This window comes from Symphalangus syndactylus, chromosome 14 (genome assembly GCF_028878055.3).
Source record: "Symphalangus syndactylus isolate Jambi chromosome 14, NHGRI_mSymSyn1-v2.1_pri, whole genome shotgun sequence".
NCBI lineage: Eukaryota > Metazoa > Chordata > Mammalia > Primates > Hylobatidae > Symphalangus > Symphalangus syndactylus.
In genome coordinates, this window is record NC_072436.2 from 97261078 (window position 1) to 97276369 (window position 15292).

The following is a 15292-nucleotide window of genomic DNA, read 5'->3' on the forward strand; positions in this document are numbered from 1 at the left end:
CTTGTTGCTAGAAATTCTTTATAAACAAGTTTTAATGGCTGCAGGATATTCTACGACACATATGGATGTACCATATTTATTTAATCAATTTCTTATTGCTGAACATTATGATGGTTACTAACTTCTCACTGATAAAAAATACTGTGACAGCTATCATCTGTTAACTGAAAAGAAAATGTGATATTTTCCATGTTTAAAATACTTCAAAAATAAAATTATTTTTAAAAAGAGTATTGTAGGCCGGGCACAGTGGCTCACACCTGTAATCCCAGCACTTTGAGAGGCCAAGCCGGGTGGATCACCTGAGGTCAGGGGTTTGAGACCAGCCTGGCTAACATGGTGAAACCCTGTCTCTACTAAAAATACAAAAATTAGCCGGGCATGGTGGTGCATGCCTGTAGTCCCAGCTGTTCGGGAGGCTGAGGCAGAAGAATCTCTTGAACCCAGGAGGCGGAGGTTGCAGTGAGCCGAGATCACGCCACTGCACTCCGGCCTGGGCAACAGAGTGAAACTCTGTTTAAAAAAAAAAAAAAAAAAAGAGTATTGTGTCGAACAAACTATACATAATTTTTTGGCTGCATTTACTAACATTTTCTTTTTCTTTTCTTTTTTTTTTTTTTAGACAGAGTCTTGCTCTGTCACCCAGGCTGGAGTGCAATGGCATGATCTCGATTCACTGCAACCTCCGCCTCCAGGTTCAAGTGATTCTCCCGCCTCAGCCTCCCAAGTAGCTGGGATTACAGGCACCTGTCACCACGCCCAGCTACTTTTTGTATTTTTGGTAGAGATGGAGTTTCACTAGGTTGGCCAGGCTGGTCTTGAACTCCTGACCTCAGGTGATCCACCTGCCTCGGCCTCCCAAAGTGCTGGGATTACAGGCGTGAGACACAGCGCCTGGCCAACATTTTCTTAGTACACATTTTTTGAAATAGAATTATGAGTCATTACTACGGCATAAAAACTTTTAGGAACTCTTGAAACATATTTTCAAAGTACTTTCCAAAGCATTTACACTAATTTCTATTCCCACCAGTGGTGTATAGGAGTGCTTCCCTCCTCATAGCTTCACTAGCATAATTTTTTAAATCTTTGATAATCTCAGAGACAATAAAAGCTTTATCATTTTTAAATGTGCGTATCTTTGATTACAGATGAGTGTAAGCATTCATTAGCCATTAAATTCCTCAGTAAGTTGTTCATCAGACCCTTTCCATTTTTCTACTAGAAACATAGTCTTTTTCAAATCAAATCAGAGGTAGCAGAGGCAAGTGTTCAGGAACACAGGCTCTGTGGTTAGAGATAGGGGTCTAATATCAGCTCTGCCTCTTGCCAGATGTGTGACCACAGGAAAGTGCTTCAGTCTTTCCATCTATAAATGGGAATAAGGTCACCTCCTACAGAGGGTAATTGGAAGGATGAAGAAGAGATATACTTAGCACTTGGCCTGATACATGTGCTCAAAAACAATGATCAATAGTAACAATAATAATCTATAAAGAGTTGTTTATATGTTAAGGATACAGTAGCCATCCATGAAATATTTTGTTTTCTGTGTTACCTTTTTAGTCATATTTATGATAATATTTGACATAAAGAATTATTTCAGTTTTGTATAGTCAAATCTGTCAACCATTTGCACTCTGATTTCTTACACTGCCTTTTTGTTTTCGTTCTTTTTTTTTTTTTTTTTGAGACAAAGTCTTGCTCTGTCACCAGGCTGGAGTGCAGTGGTGCGATCTCAGCTCACTACAACCTCTGCCTCCCGGGTTCAAGCGATTCCCCTGCCTCAGCCTCCCCTGCCTCAGCCTCCCAAGTAGCTGAGATTACAGGCACACGCCACCTCGCCTGGCTAATTTTTGTATTTTAGTAGAGACAGAGTTTCACCATGTTGGCCAAGATGGTCTCGATCTCCTGACCTTGTGATCCACCCGCCTCGGCCTCCCAAAATGCTGGGATTACAGATGTGAGCCACCGCACTCGGCCCGCCTTTTTGTTTTCTTAGAAAGTACTTCTGATTCAGAAATCAGATAAAGGCCTTTTTAAAAAATAATTTCATTGAATTCTTTTAACTCTTTAAATTCATCTGGAAATTATTTTGCTATCTGTATGAGATGAAAAACTAATGTTTCCTAAGTAGCCAATTTCCTCAATATATAATAAATACATAATCATATGTATTGAATGATATATTACTTCCCCATTAATTTGTGATACCTCCTTTATCATAAATGACTACATGTACATATAATACATAAAATAATTAATTTTCAACTGTATCTAAGCCCAAATTTTATTAAAGATTAGTCAAAAATATAAAACAGAGTCCTTAGATTTACCAAAAAATGTTCAATCTGAGAGATCCACATTTTTAACATAAGTTCCTTTAGCCCTCCACTTTCACGCACTAATTTCAGCCTTGATACCACTCTTACCAACAGGATTAGAAAATGACATATTTGAACAAGGCTCATTTCTGGGGAGGTAAAGAATCTCTGAAAACAGAGCTGAAAGTCTATAGCAAAATTTTCTTCCTTATTTCCATTAAATTGATTTGATAATTATTACCAATATCTGAATAATATTAGTCTACATCATTCTAAATCAACCAATAAGTCTTTGAATACCTTTTCATGCTTGGATCCAATTAGGAGGTAAGTCGGACCTTGGTCTTTGGGATGGATAACGATAGTATAATGTGTGGATAACAGACTACGTCCACTGGCTTCATAATCTTCATCTGAATCACAAGATCTGTCAACCTCTTCCACTTTAGCCTCCCAGACTTTGATCTGACCTAAAGGAAACTAAAGTAAATGTTAGTAATTGTGAGGAAGGCATTTTTTAAATATTTTCCTACTAAAATGTTTCATAGTCCTTTTCATTTTTAAATTTATAAAGCATACCTTTAAAATTTTTATTTTATTTTTTATTTTCCTTTTTTTTTTTTTGAGACAGGGTTGGGTCTCCCTCTGTCTCCCAGGCTGGAGTGCAGTGGCGCAATCAGTAACCTCACTGTAACCTTGAACTCCTGGGCTTCAGGGATCCTTCCATCTCAGCCTCCCAAATAGCTAGCACTACAGGCACATGCCACCATGCCCAGCTAATTTAAAAAAATAATTTTTTTTGGAGATAGGGTCTTGCTACATTGCCCAGGCCAGTCTCAAACTCCTGGGCTCAAAGAATCCTCCTGCCTCAGTCTCCCAAAGTGCTGGGATCACAAGCGTGAGCCACCGCACCAGCATAACATACCTTTTTAAAAATGATGTCTAGAGGCAATTTGATTATCCACAGTGTAACAAAAGTAGGGGCAACAACCAAAGAGCCTCAAAGTAATATGAAAGAACCATATACATATTAGAGATTTAACTTTTGAGGAAAAAGCAAGATGCTACTTCTATGCATCAGATGATTCAGCTATACTAGAATTGTTATAGGAGGCAGAAAGAAATTATTTAGATAGACAGTTAGGGTAAAGCAAGTCCCCAGCAGAAAACTTTCCTTTTAAAAAAAGCAGCTCAAAGATAGCTCCTTTTCTAACCCCAGGCAGTTCAAGGAAATCACTTCTCTTCTAACAAGCAGCCTAAAAGAGCAGACAGCGAAACACAGATAAGACAGCTTCGGCACAGAAGGAGGGGGGAAGGTCTCCTGGGTAATTACCAAACTTCACACTTGTACGATGGGCCCCCCAATAAAACAGTGGCCCTTAATAAGCACATTCTTTTCCCTTTGGGCACACTAAGATAGGGAAGCTAAAAGCAGACTAGAGGGGGTGCCTACAGCTGCAAGAAGATGGGAACAAACACAGAAACTCTCCCTCCCAGATAAGCAGGTCAAAGAAACACAGTCTAAGAGTCAGCCTATGTGGTCAGGGAATGAGATAGAGCTGATGAAAAAAACTCTGCTCTGTACAGATAGCACACCTGGTTCCAACTAAACCATCAGGAGGATAAGATATCCCCTCCTTACAAGCTCCCTCCTCACTAGCCCATTTATAAAAACCCCGACATTTTTGATACAACTTGGCAACCCACTTGGGACTCTTCTCTGTGATGGAGAGCTGTTCTTTCCTTTTGCACTATCTACTAAACTCCTGCTCTAAACTCACTCTGTCTGTGTGTGTCCATGACCTAGATCTCCTTGGCCGTGAGAACAAGAACTTTGGTATTTACCCCAGACAACAAGGCTGCTTCAAAATGACCCATTATTTAGTTAAGCAACTAGTCATAATTCACCAAAACAGTCATTTGACTTTTTTATCCCACAGAATTGATCAGCGATTTGATTAAGTTATCGGATCAAAAGGACAAGTGTATACAGTCTCAAAACTGTTCATTGAAAAGGAAAATATTGTTCCTAGAAAAAATAACAAGATTAGATAGGTAATGCAAAATGAACTATCATCCCAAATGCCAGTAAATGAAGAGCATTCCGAGGCTCTTTGTTAACATATCACAAAACAATACCATAAATTTCTCCATCTTAAGGGTAAGAAAAACTTCCCAAAGCCAATTTATATTAAATTTTATCTAAGCTTTTATTGACAAAACCAACTGTATCTGGTGTGTTGAATATTTGGCCTGTCTGTTGTAAAACTTTTGCTCTAATTTAGTACCTTTATTCCAGGAAAATACACGGTCTGCATCAGATTTATAACTTCTAAAATATTTGGTCAAGTTTGCAATTGGAGTTTTGAAAAAGTTCATTCTAACTATAAGGATATTTACATCACACATTTACATGCTAAGTTTCAGGGCTCAGTGCTCAAGCCCTTCTTCCATCTATGCTCACTCTCTGGGTGACCTCATCTAAGCTCATGGCTTTAATACCAGCATAGGTTAGCTACTCCCAAATTTATAACTCCAGACTCACTAACTCTACTTAGATGTTGGATAGCATCTCAAACTTAACAGCATTTCAGACTTACCTTGGTAAGTCCTCCTTGACAAAACCTGCTCTGCCCAGTCTTCCCCATCTCAAGTTGTTGGCAATGTTAACTTTTCTATTAATAGCTATTAACACCCAAAACCTTGGCATCATTGCAGTCTCTCACACTGACTTTTCTGTCAATAAATCCTGTCAGCAAGCCTTTCAGAATCTATCTAGAATCTGGTCATCTCTCACATGTCCACAGCACCACTAAACCACAATCCCCTCTCACCTGGATGACTGCAATGGCTCCTAACCCATCTCCTCCTTATTCCCTCCGGTCTATTCTTAATCAGCAGTAGGAGTGTGCCTGTTAGACACAGGCAAGATCACGTCCGTGTTCTGCTCAAAGCCCTCCAGTGGTTTGTCATCTCACTCAGAGCAAAAGCTGAAGGGTGGCAGAATCTGCCACCCCAAAAGATATCACTTTGGCATAAGGGTTATTTTGAACTAAAGGCATTTTTAAAAGCAGCAGGTGCAAGAAGGGCGTTCTGACCCTCTGCCTTTTCTTCCCAAAGGCAGGAGGGAACCTGCCTTTCATAACCCCTATATGAAAGATATCCTCCCTTTACCAGAAGGAAAGTAAGACTCTTGTCAAGATGGGAAGCTGAGGCCTGGGGAAAGTTATACAAACAACCCTTGTTAATCTTACCTTCATCCTCACTTCTCCACCCAACTAACTACCCCAGCCCAAGTCTCTTTGCCTTGTCACATTTTCACAATTTACTACACTTTGTCCAGTTCAGTGTATAAGTGTTCACCTTTATGTCTTTGAGTTTTCATTGCCTTAGGAGGGCTCCTGTGTGATGTAAAACTTACATTAAATAAATGTATATGTTTTCTCCTGTAATCTGTCTTAATGTAAATTTAATTATCAGGCCTGCCAAAAAACCCTAAGAAAGTAGAGGTAAAATTTCGCCTCTCCTAAAAAGCAAGCTTTTAGAAATAGGATGAAGAAAACAAATTCTATTAATACTATGATAATACGTAACAATACTAACCTAATTGTGTGCTTTAGGCACAATCATATGAAAATCTAGGTTCATCCACCCTAATATTTAAAGATGGTTATTCATTTTACCAAAGGATGCACCACGCCTTGATAAGCAGCAAACAGACCTAGTGGTTTCAAATATTTTGATTTAATAAAAAAAAGACATTGATACAGATTAAAAGCAAATTCTTTTGGAAATATTTATAGCAAAAAATGAAGTAGGCCTATAATGATTCACATATATTCTCAATACTTTTCCAGTGGTTATAATGGATTTCTGTTCATGTATCCATTCTTCTGACTTGTTTCTTCTGTGATCAATGCTATCCATTTTTATTAAATTATTTGTCTATTTATAAAAACACACGCTTATTAGAGAAACTTGGTAAGTATGGAAAGGATTTAAAAAAGAAAGAAACCATCCATATTACTGTGATCACAGATAATTATTCAACATTTTGGTATAGTTCTTTTTCTATCTGCTCCGTTTGTTTTTATTTAGATGTGTCAGACTGAGATTTATAAACTTGGCCTTCCAATCACCATCCTCTAAGATCTCATAATTACAGAGAAATTGGGAACTGTATTTGCCAGAACCTCCTTCCCTGTTATGGTGCCCAGTTAGAGTTTCCTATGAGAGAATCTACTTGAAGTTTAGAAGGAGAGGGTAGAAGAGTTGTTATTCTCCTGGGACTATAGCGGCTGGATGTCGGGGCTCATGTGAGATTCACTGAAGCTTCCCAGTGAAGCCTCGAGGACCAGCTGCCTTCAGTCCTTTGGCCAGAAATCTTGTGTTGTCTTCTCTGACCTTCATTGGCAGTTTCCCTAACTTTTACCACTCCCATACAACTTTTCTAAAAGTTATGTAAGTTATAAAACTTCTCTAAAATTTATGTATGTCCACAATTCTATATTAAAACTTTTTTTTTTTTGAGATAGGGTCTCACTCTGCTGCCCAGGCTGGAATGCAGTGGTGTGATCAAGCTCACTGCAGCCTCGATCTCCTGGGCTCAAGCAATCCTCCTGCCTTAGCCTCCCAAGTACCCAGGACTACAAGCGTGCATCACCATGCCTGGCTAATTCTTTTTTTTTTTTTTTTTCGGTAGAGACGAGGTTTTGCTATGTTGTCTAGGGTGGCATTAGATCTTTTACACCTGTAACACATACAGTGGCCTCTGTTTTCATGATTGACAAGTTAGGATTACATTGAGTGTACAATTTTGTATTGTACATACTCGAGTAGTATTTGTATGTCAGCATTTTCCCACATTACTTCAGAGATTATTTATTTATTTATTTATTTATTTATTTATTTATTTATTTATTTTGAGACAGGGTCTCATTCTGTTGCCCAGCCTGGAATGCAATGGTGCGAATCACAGCTCACTATAACCTCCACCTTCTGGGCTCAAGTGATCCTCCAGCCTTGGTCTCCCTAGTAGTTGGGACTACAGGCACACACTACCACACTTAGCTAATTTTTAAACTTTTTGTAGAGACAGGGTCCTGCTATGTTGTCCAGGCTGGTCTCAAACTCCTGGGCTCCCACTTCTTGGCCTCCCAAAGTGCTGGGATTATAGGCATGAGCCATCATGCCTGGCCTCAGTATTGTTTTTAATGGCTGTCCTGCGTTAATCTCTATCCCATTAGCAATACTGAGTATAACGGCATGTATTTTAAATACAGCTGGTCAGACCTGAGAGGGTAGTCTATTAAAAGGGAAGGAGAAATACTAACTGTCCCACGTGGTCACTAGAGCAAGAAGTTTAGTCTCATTAACACAGTAACAGTCACAGGCTACTCTTCAGAGGAGTAGACATCATTATATTATACAAGCACTCGTGGCCCATGTTGGTTCAATTTTTATAGTTTCAGTATTCAAAGGTGACACAGAATACCCATAACAATGACTGGGCATGCATTTTACCTTTGGGTAGATACCCCATCTTTTTATTCTGAAATTAAAAATAATTCAGATTTTTTTGGGGAGGGGATTAGTTTAAACATTAATAAACAGAAATAAACCGGCAGATGGATGGGTAGTAAGTGGTATTTGGGAATTTGAGGGCCTGGGACAGAACTAGATTCTTTTTCCTTTTTAGGTTTTCTTTCCTAACTTGCTGCCTCCTTCTATCAACCTTATCTGGTCTGTAAGAACCTGGGAAAATATGAAAAACTGATGGTTGTGGGGAGGGAATAGAAGAAGACTGTTCTAGGTCTTAGAAGATGCATTAATTAAAAGTTGCTAAGGCTTGTAATTAAGAAGCAAGACCCTTGTAGATGTAGGTGATAGAACTTTGTGTGATTATCTCAGTTGAACCAAATTATACCAGATTTCAACCTCATAAAGATTCTGAAGTTGTACAAAGTAAGAGAAGAGAGAAAAGGAAAAGTTTAAGCCCTAACACACAAAACGTTACTTCAATTGGCATATTAAAAATACATACATACCTTATCTTCTTGACTCCGAAAATAATATAATGTCTTTCCTATTAGTGTACACCAGACTCTCTTGGAGTATCCATGTTTTACCTGAAACCATATTTCGATGAATTATAAGTGTAGCCCAGAACTCTGACACCTTAAAATTATAGCTTATACACTCTATTTGAGTTTCTATAGGTATCCAGTTTGCCCAGATATAAGTGATATTCCAAATAGATTGTCCAATGCTGTTTAAGATTTACCTGTTACACATTGAGCGCACATGGACATAAATATGGAAACAATAGACACTGTGGACTACCAGGGTAGAGGGAACCGGGGTGGCTGGGCTAAAAAACTACCTATCAGGTACTATGCTCACTACCTGGGTGATGGGATCTGTACTCCAAACCACAGCATCATGCAATATTCACATGCAACAAATCTGCACGTGCACCCCCTATATCTAAAATAAAAGTTGTAAAAAAAAAAAAGATTTACCTGTTAACAGTAGTAGAATGGCAAGTTTTGCTTTGGTGTTCACCATTCAACCTATAATGAATGCTTACTGTGCATCAAACACTATGCCTAGGACTGAGGTTTCACAGATGGATAAAGAAGGGAGTGGAGGGGTGGATTATGAGAAAGTATGTAACGGGGTACGATGTATGTTATTACGAGTGATGGGTATCCTAAAAGTTCTGACAGAATCACACTATGCAATCAATGCATGTAACAGAATTGCACTTGTACCCCATGAATGCATTAACATAAAGAAGAGAAAGTGCAATTTCACCAGTAAGTATATTTCATAGTTTCCACATTTCACAGATTTCCAATAGCCATGTGGCTCTCTAGGTTAACACTCTAATGTCAATGCATGTAACAGAATTGCACCTGTACCCCATGAACGCATTAACATAAAAAAAGAGAAAGTACAATTTCACCAGTATATTTCATAGTTTCCACATTTCACAGATTTCCAATAGCCCTGTGGCTCTCTAGGTTAACACTCTAACATTAGAAGTGAGAAGATGAAGGCCGTGCGTGGTGGCTCACGCCTGTAACCCCAGGACTTTGGAGGCCGAGGCGGTGGATCACCTGAGGTCAGGAGTTCGAGACCAGCCTGACCAATATGGGGAAACCTCATCTCTCCTAAAAATACAAAAATTAGCCAGGTGTGGTGGTGGACATCTGTAGTCCCAGCTACTCAGGAGGCTGAGACAGGAGAATTGCTTGAACTCGGGATGCGGAGGTTGCAGTGAGCCGAGATCACACCACTGCACTCCAGCCTGGGCAACAGAGCAGACTCAGTCTCAAAAACAAAAAAGAGGTGAGAAGATGAAAACTTAAAGAATTCTAGTAATTTCCCAAATGTAAAAGATTCATTCATTCAAAAACATTTGATGCCTTCTTAGAAGTAATCACACAAAGTAATAAAATAATGTTAAAAGCTATTACTGTAAATTGAGTACCTCCTATATATCAGGTACTAAGTTAAGTGATTGGGACAGAATTTGAATCTAGCTCTTAATTTTGAATAGTCAGTAAGTGATATAGGTCCCGGAGAAACAGATTTGAACAAGATACAGTCTCCTTTCTCAGGAAGCTCACAGCCTTGTGAGGAAGACAGACAATTAAATCAGCGGTATGCTAAATATTTTCATCAAGAGTGCAAAGAGGCTCACAACTGGGCTGTTGTGAGAACCAAATGAGAAAATGTAAATAAAGGATAACAGTAGTTACTCAATAAACGCTTCTGTCCTCACTATGAATAAGAAGTAAAACATGTTTTCTTTTAAACTCATAAACCCAGTCAGCCTTTGGGCTTTCAAAGCTATGGTTTAAGCAAACGAGTAACTCCACCACCTAACGGTTTGATGGATTTAGAATGCTGTTTGAGAGAAAACAAAAAATGTTTCATTTGAGACATGTTTCAATTTAATTAAATTTAGAAACATATTTACAGACAAATATCCTGGAAGCTTTAAATAGCGCTGTGTGGGGTGTTTTATTCTTTACTTCTTTATAAACAATCTCCAGAAAGAAGTCTCATAAAAACTGAAGTATAATGCATCTGGCTATAGACAGTGTACTTCTGAAATGATTTATCTTTAAAAGAGAACAATGTATGCCTTTGAAGAACTGCAAATTAATGAATACCTTTGCCAATTCACTGTGAAAGCTGTGTTTTTTTGTTTTTTTTTTTTTTTTTTTTTTTTGAGACAGAGTCTCGCTGTCGCCCAGGCTGGAGTGCAGTGGCGCAATCTCGGTTCACTGCAACCTCCACCTCCCGGGTTCAAGCGATTCTCCTGCCTCAGCCTCCCGAGTAGCTGGGACTACAGGCACGTGCTACCATGGCCAGCTAATTTTTGTATTTTCAGTAGAGACGAGGTTTCACCATGTTGGCCAGGATGGTCTCAATCTCTTGACCTTGTGATCTGCCAGCCTCAGCCTCCCAAAGTGCTGGGATTACTGGTGTGAGCCACCGCACCCGGCCTAGAATTTCTTAAAACTCTGACTTACTCTTTAAAAAATTAGAAAACAAATTACACTAGAAGAATCCTCATGAAAATTCAAAGGCAACCTCAAATCTCAAGGTGAACTAATTAAAAGAATAATTTTTTTACCATGCTTCCATAACAAAGGTAGTTCCTATTGGTTTTGTTTGAAATTTTGAAGACAAACAGTATATTATATCCCAATTAGCCCTTGCCACTGCACAAACCATAAACCCCTATGGTATTCTCTCCTTCCCCATAAGTCCATCCCTGTAGCATTCTCCACCACAGATCCTGCCACCAGCCTTGCTGACTTCACTATCAAGGTGAAACTCGTGGATGATAATAGCTAGCATTTTTTGGTGTGTTTATGATGTGCCAGGCACTGTTCTAACACAACTTATATGTTTAAATAATTCACTTAATCCTCCCAATACCTTGTGAGGTTGGCTCTATTATTATCCCCATTTTATAGGTGAGGATGCTAAGGCACAGAGCCTGTAAGTAACTTCTTCAAGGTCACACAGGTGGTAAGTGGCAGAGCCAGAACTTGTGGCCAGGCAGTCTGGTTCCTACCCTTGCCCTTGTCTCTTGGCCACACTGTCTCCACATCCTTGCTGTCTTCACTTCCAGTAACCTTTGCTGTCCCTCCACTTTTGCCACCCATCCCCTCAGTCATACCCTAATCCTTTTTTCTTCACTGGGAACTGCTCCACTTCTGCAATTTACTTTCTACTCTCTGATCACAACTTCCTCCCAGTTCCTCCCGCTTCCCTCCCCCTCTCACTTACCACACTCCTATTCTTGGGTTTTTTTGTTTGTTTGTTTGTTTGAGATGGAGTCTCACTCTGTTGCCCAGTCTGAAGCACAGTGGCACAATCTTGGCTCACTGCAACCTCTGCCTCCTGGGTTCCAGTGATTCTCCTGTCTCAGCCTCCTGAGTAGCTGGGATTACAGGTGTGTGCTGCCATGCTTGGCTTATTTTTGTATTTTTAGAGAAGACAGCGTTTCACCATGTTGGCCAGGCTGTTCTCAAACTTCTGACCTCAGGTGATCCTCCCACCTTGGCCTCCCAAAGTGATGGGATTACAGGCATGAGCCACCATGCTCGGCCCACACTCTTATTCTTTGGCCTCATTCATAATTTTAATCTCCTTGATCCTTCCATTTTATTCTAGCTTATCAGTCCCCTCCTGGCTCCATGTCCTTTGCCAACCTGGGTTTCCATGTTTGATCATGAAACAACTCTTGCTCCAGGGCCTGTGATTATGCTGTATTCCTATGCTTCTAACAAATCCACTCAACAAAATTCCATCTCCATTTGCTTTTAAATAATCCAGTGAAGAATGTGACAAGAGACAGATGGTTATAGGGGGTTATAGGAAATAATATTAGCCATAATTAATAACTATTGAAACTAGATGATGAATATATGAGGGCTCATCATATTATTCCCTCTATTTTCACATACGTTGGCAATGCCCATAATAAAACATTAATTTCAAATATCATCTTGAAAGATACATGGTAAAACAAGTAAAATGTTGATTGTAGAAACAAGGTGATGGGCATATGGGTGTTCACTGTAAAATTATTCTGGTTTTTTGCCTATTTGAAAATTTATATAATAAAATGTTAGAAAAAACCACTATCCTCACTTTACTACAATGCAAATTCCCTGCTCCTTTTTCTGGGCATCTGAAGATGTTAGAGAAAAATAATCAATATAAACTCAAATCAGAAAGTCTGGTGGGCCTTCAATAATATTTACCAAGCCTTCTATTTATCCTTGGGTACCTCCTACTTCCCTGAATGATTATTCTCCATCCTTTTCTCCACTCTTAGTATTACTAACATTGTCTTACGGAATAATGTTCATCAAGAAAACTGAGGATATTAGACATGATATCACTCAATGTCCTACAAACTTAAGATACTTGTCTGCACCCTTCCTCACCTTTCCTCCAGTTTCAGCCCTTCCAGTGTGCCTTCCCACTATGTCCAGCCACCCACTTCTTCTGGACTTTGTCTTTAATCTCCCTCCTCCCCTCTTCCAGGTGCCTTCCCCTTAGTTTGTAAACTCAAGGTACATCTTTCCCACCCTAAAAAATGCCTCTCCTGACTCCAGGTTCCCTCCAGCTTGATTCTAACATACTGAAAGGTATAGATAGTCCTTGAAACTCAAATACTTCATTTATTAATCTCCCATTTACCCTTCAACCCACTGAAGGCAATGTACCTTCTTCTCCGAGCACATGTGACACTAGATCAGTCACAGACATTACTCTCAGACCTCTGCACACATCTCCTTACTGTGCCCTTAAATTTACAAGTGTTACCCTGCTCTCTCCTGCCCTACCTAATTTCCCATAATTGCCACATGTATGCTGATGATTCCTCGAATCCTTCTCTCCAATCCAGCCCTCCAGCACTCTCCTCCGATGTAGACTGGTGGTCTGCTGCCTGCTGGACTTTTTGACTAGGACGTCCTACCAGCTCCTGATGTCTTCCAAAATCACCTAATCTTCCTAAAACTGCTCCTCTTTCCTGAGCTCTCTCTTATCTGCTATCATCTTTCTACCAGGCATCTTTATCTCTTCTACTTCCTAACCCCAAATTCAATCAAACTAAAGATTTTACCTCTTACTATTATTTAAATTCATCCTCTCCTCTCTTTTCCTGTAACCCCTTCAGAGTTTCATCCTCTTCATGGGAACCATTCCCTTAACCACTCCCTTAACTGTTCTTAGAACCTCCACCTTGCCTGCCACTGATTCATCTTCCTCTTAACAGAGTAATCTGTTAGCAACATGAATATGCCCATGCTCCTGTTACAAACCCTGCAGGGTTTCAAATATCCTTCAGGATAAAGACCAAAGTCCCTAAAAAGACAAAAATAGCTCTCCACCATCCATAGTCCCCTCTAGCTTTTTCTCCAAAGGATTTGTTCCTAGTGCAGCTGGCACTGCTTCAAGATTTTTTTTTCTTTTTTTTCTTTTTTTTTTAGAACGAGTTTTATTTGTCGCACAGGCTGGAGTGCAACGTTGCAATCACACCTCATTTCAACCTCCATCTCCCAGGTTCAGGTGATTCTCCTCCCTCAGCCTCCCGAGCAGCTGGGATTACAGGTGCCCGCCACCACGCCTGGCTAATTTTTGTATTTTTAGTGGAGACGTGTTTTCACCATGTTGGTCAGGCTGGTCTCGAACTTCTGACCTCAGGTGATCTGCCTGCCTCAGCCTCCCTAAGTGCTGGGATTACAGGAATAAGCCACTGCTTTGAGACTCTAAGCCTTCATTCATGCTGTCTCCCAGCCTGGAGTACCACCCCTCCATCCATTCCCACTTGGTATAACTAACTCCTACTCCTTGAAGACTCTGCACAGGTAAATCTTCTCTCAGAAGTCATTCCTGACACATGTCAATAATTGTACTTTATATCATTATAAATAAGCTTTTGTCTCCCTCTTTTTCAATGGATTATGAGGCTCTCTGAGGAATGGGACAGTGGCATATTCATCTTAGTATCTTTCAGCACATCGTGCTGCATGTGGTAACTGCGTAATAAATTTTCGTTTTTTAAAGAACTGAATTTTTATATAGAAAATGTTCTTCTTAAGCATTAAAATAAAAATTGCAAAAGTGAATGTCTAGAATCAAATTAGTCAAGTTCTTAGCATCTACCCATACTATTCTGTACTTAATAATAACAATGTGACAACCTGAGAAAACTTCCTCCCCTCCAAGGTATTCAAATGCAATTTGACAGTATCTCATATTGCAGCCTGAATGTGAGCTCAGAACAAGTCACTCAGAATAACTGAGGGAAGCTGTTCTCTCATAAGGTTCTGAGGGTGAAAGTATGGGGGTAGACAAGCACAAATGGCAGGAAGGAAACTTAATAAGCATCCTGGCTATAAACCCTAATGATTTAGTCATCTGAGAATCCCATCAACTCATACTCATTTAAAATGTAATTGTGAAATGGGAAGTGGAGAATCGCAGAAAAGTTATAGGAGCAGAAACTGACATGCCCTGCTGATAAAATAAAAACAAGCAAGCAAACAATAACCTAACTGTGGGGGAAGTAATAAACCCTTGGCCATGGGATCATCTTAAACTCTCAGGGTTTGAGATACATATGTGGTCCTTGAAACAAGAGCATAGCCCATTATCATGAATTATAGTAAGAATGTGATTTAAAGTAGCAGTGTGTTCACTGGAAAAGTATTGTGCAAACATTTTGTTCCCTAACCCATCAGTAACTAAGAAAACATTTTCACAGTCGTATTTTAGAAAAAACATAGTACATAGTATATTTCTTTGTTTAATGCAATGGCGAATTAATTTTTACCTTTGCTATAGTTGGTCAGTCTTTTTAAATATTATGGAATAACACCCACCTACATTACCCCATTATTAATAAGTATAAACTACACAGTAGCATA

The 15292-nt window shown here is 39.5% G+C and overlaps 1 protein-coding gene across 1 annotated transcript in view; it reads right to left on the bottom strand.

Moving 5' to 3' along the window:
* PLEKHH2 (pleckstrin homology, MyTH4 and FERM domain containing H2) overlaps nucleotides 1-15292 on the bottom strand; it is a 130793-nt gene that overhangs the window by 37441 nt on the left and 78060 nt on the right. Inside the window, exons 16-17 of the mRNA XM_055242826.2 lie at nucleotides 8372-8452; nucleotides 2625-2804 (exon numbers count right to left, since the gene is read on the bottom strand). Coding sequence (XP_055098801.1) covers nucleotides 2625-2804; nucleotides 8372-8452 — 261 coding nt within the window. The remainder of the gene's footprint in view (nucleotides 1-2624; nucleotides 2805-8371; nucleotides 8453-15292) is intronic.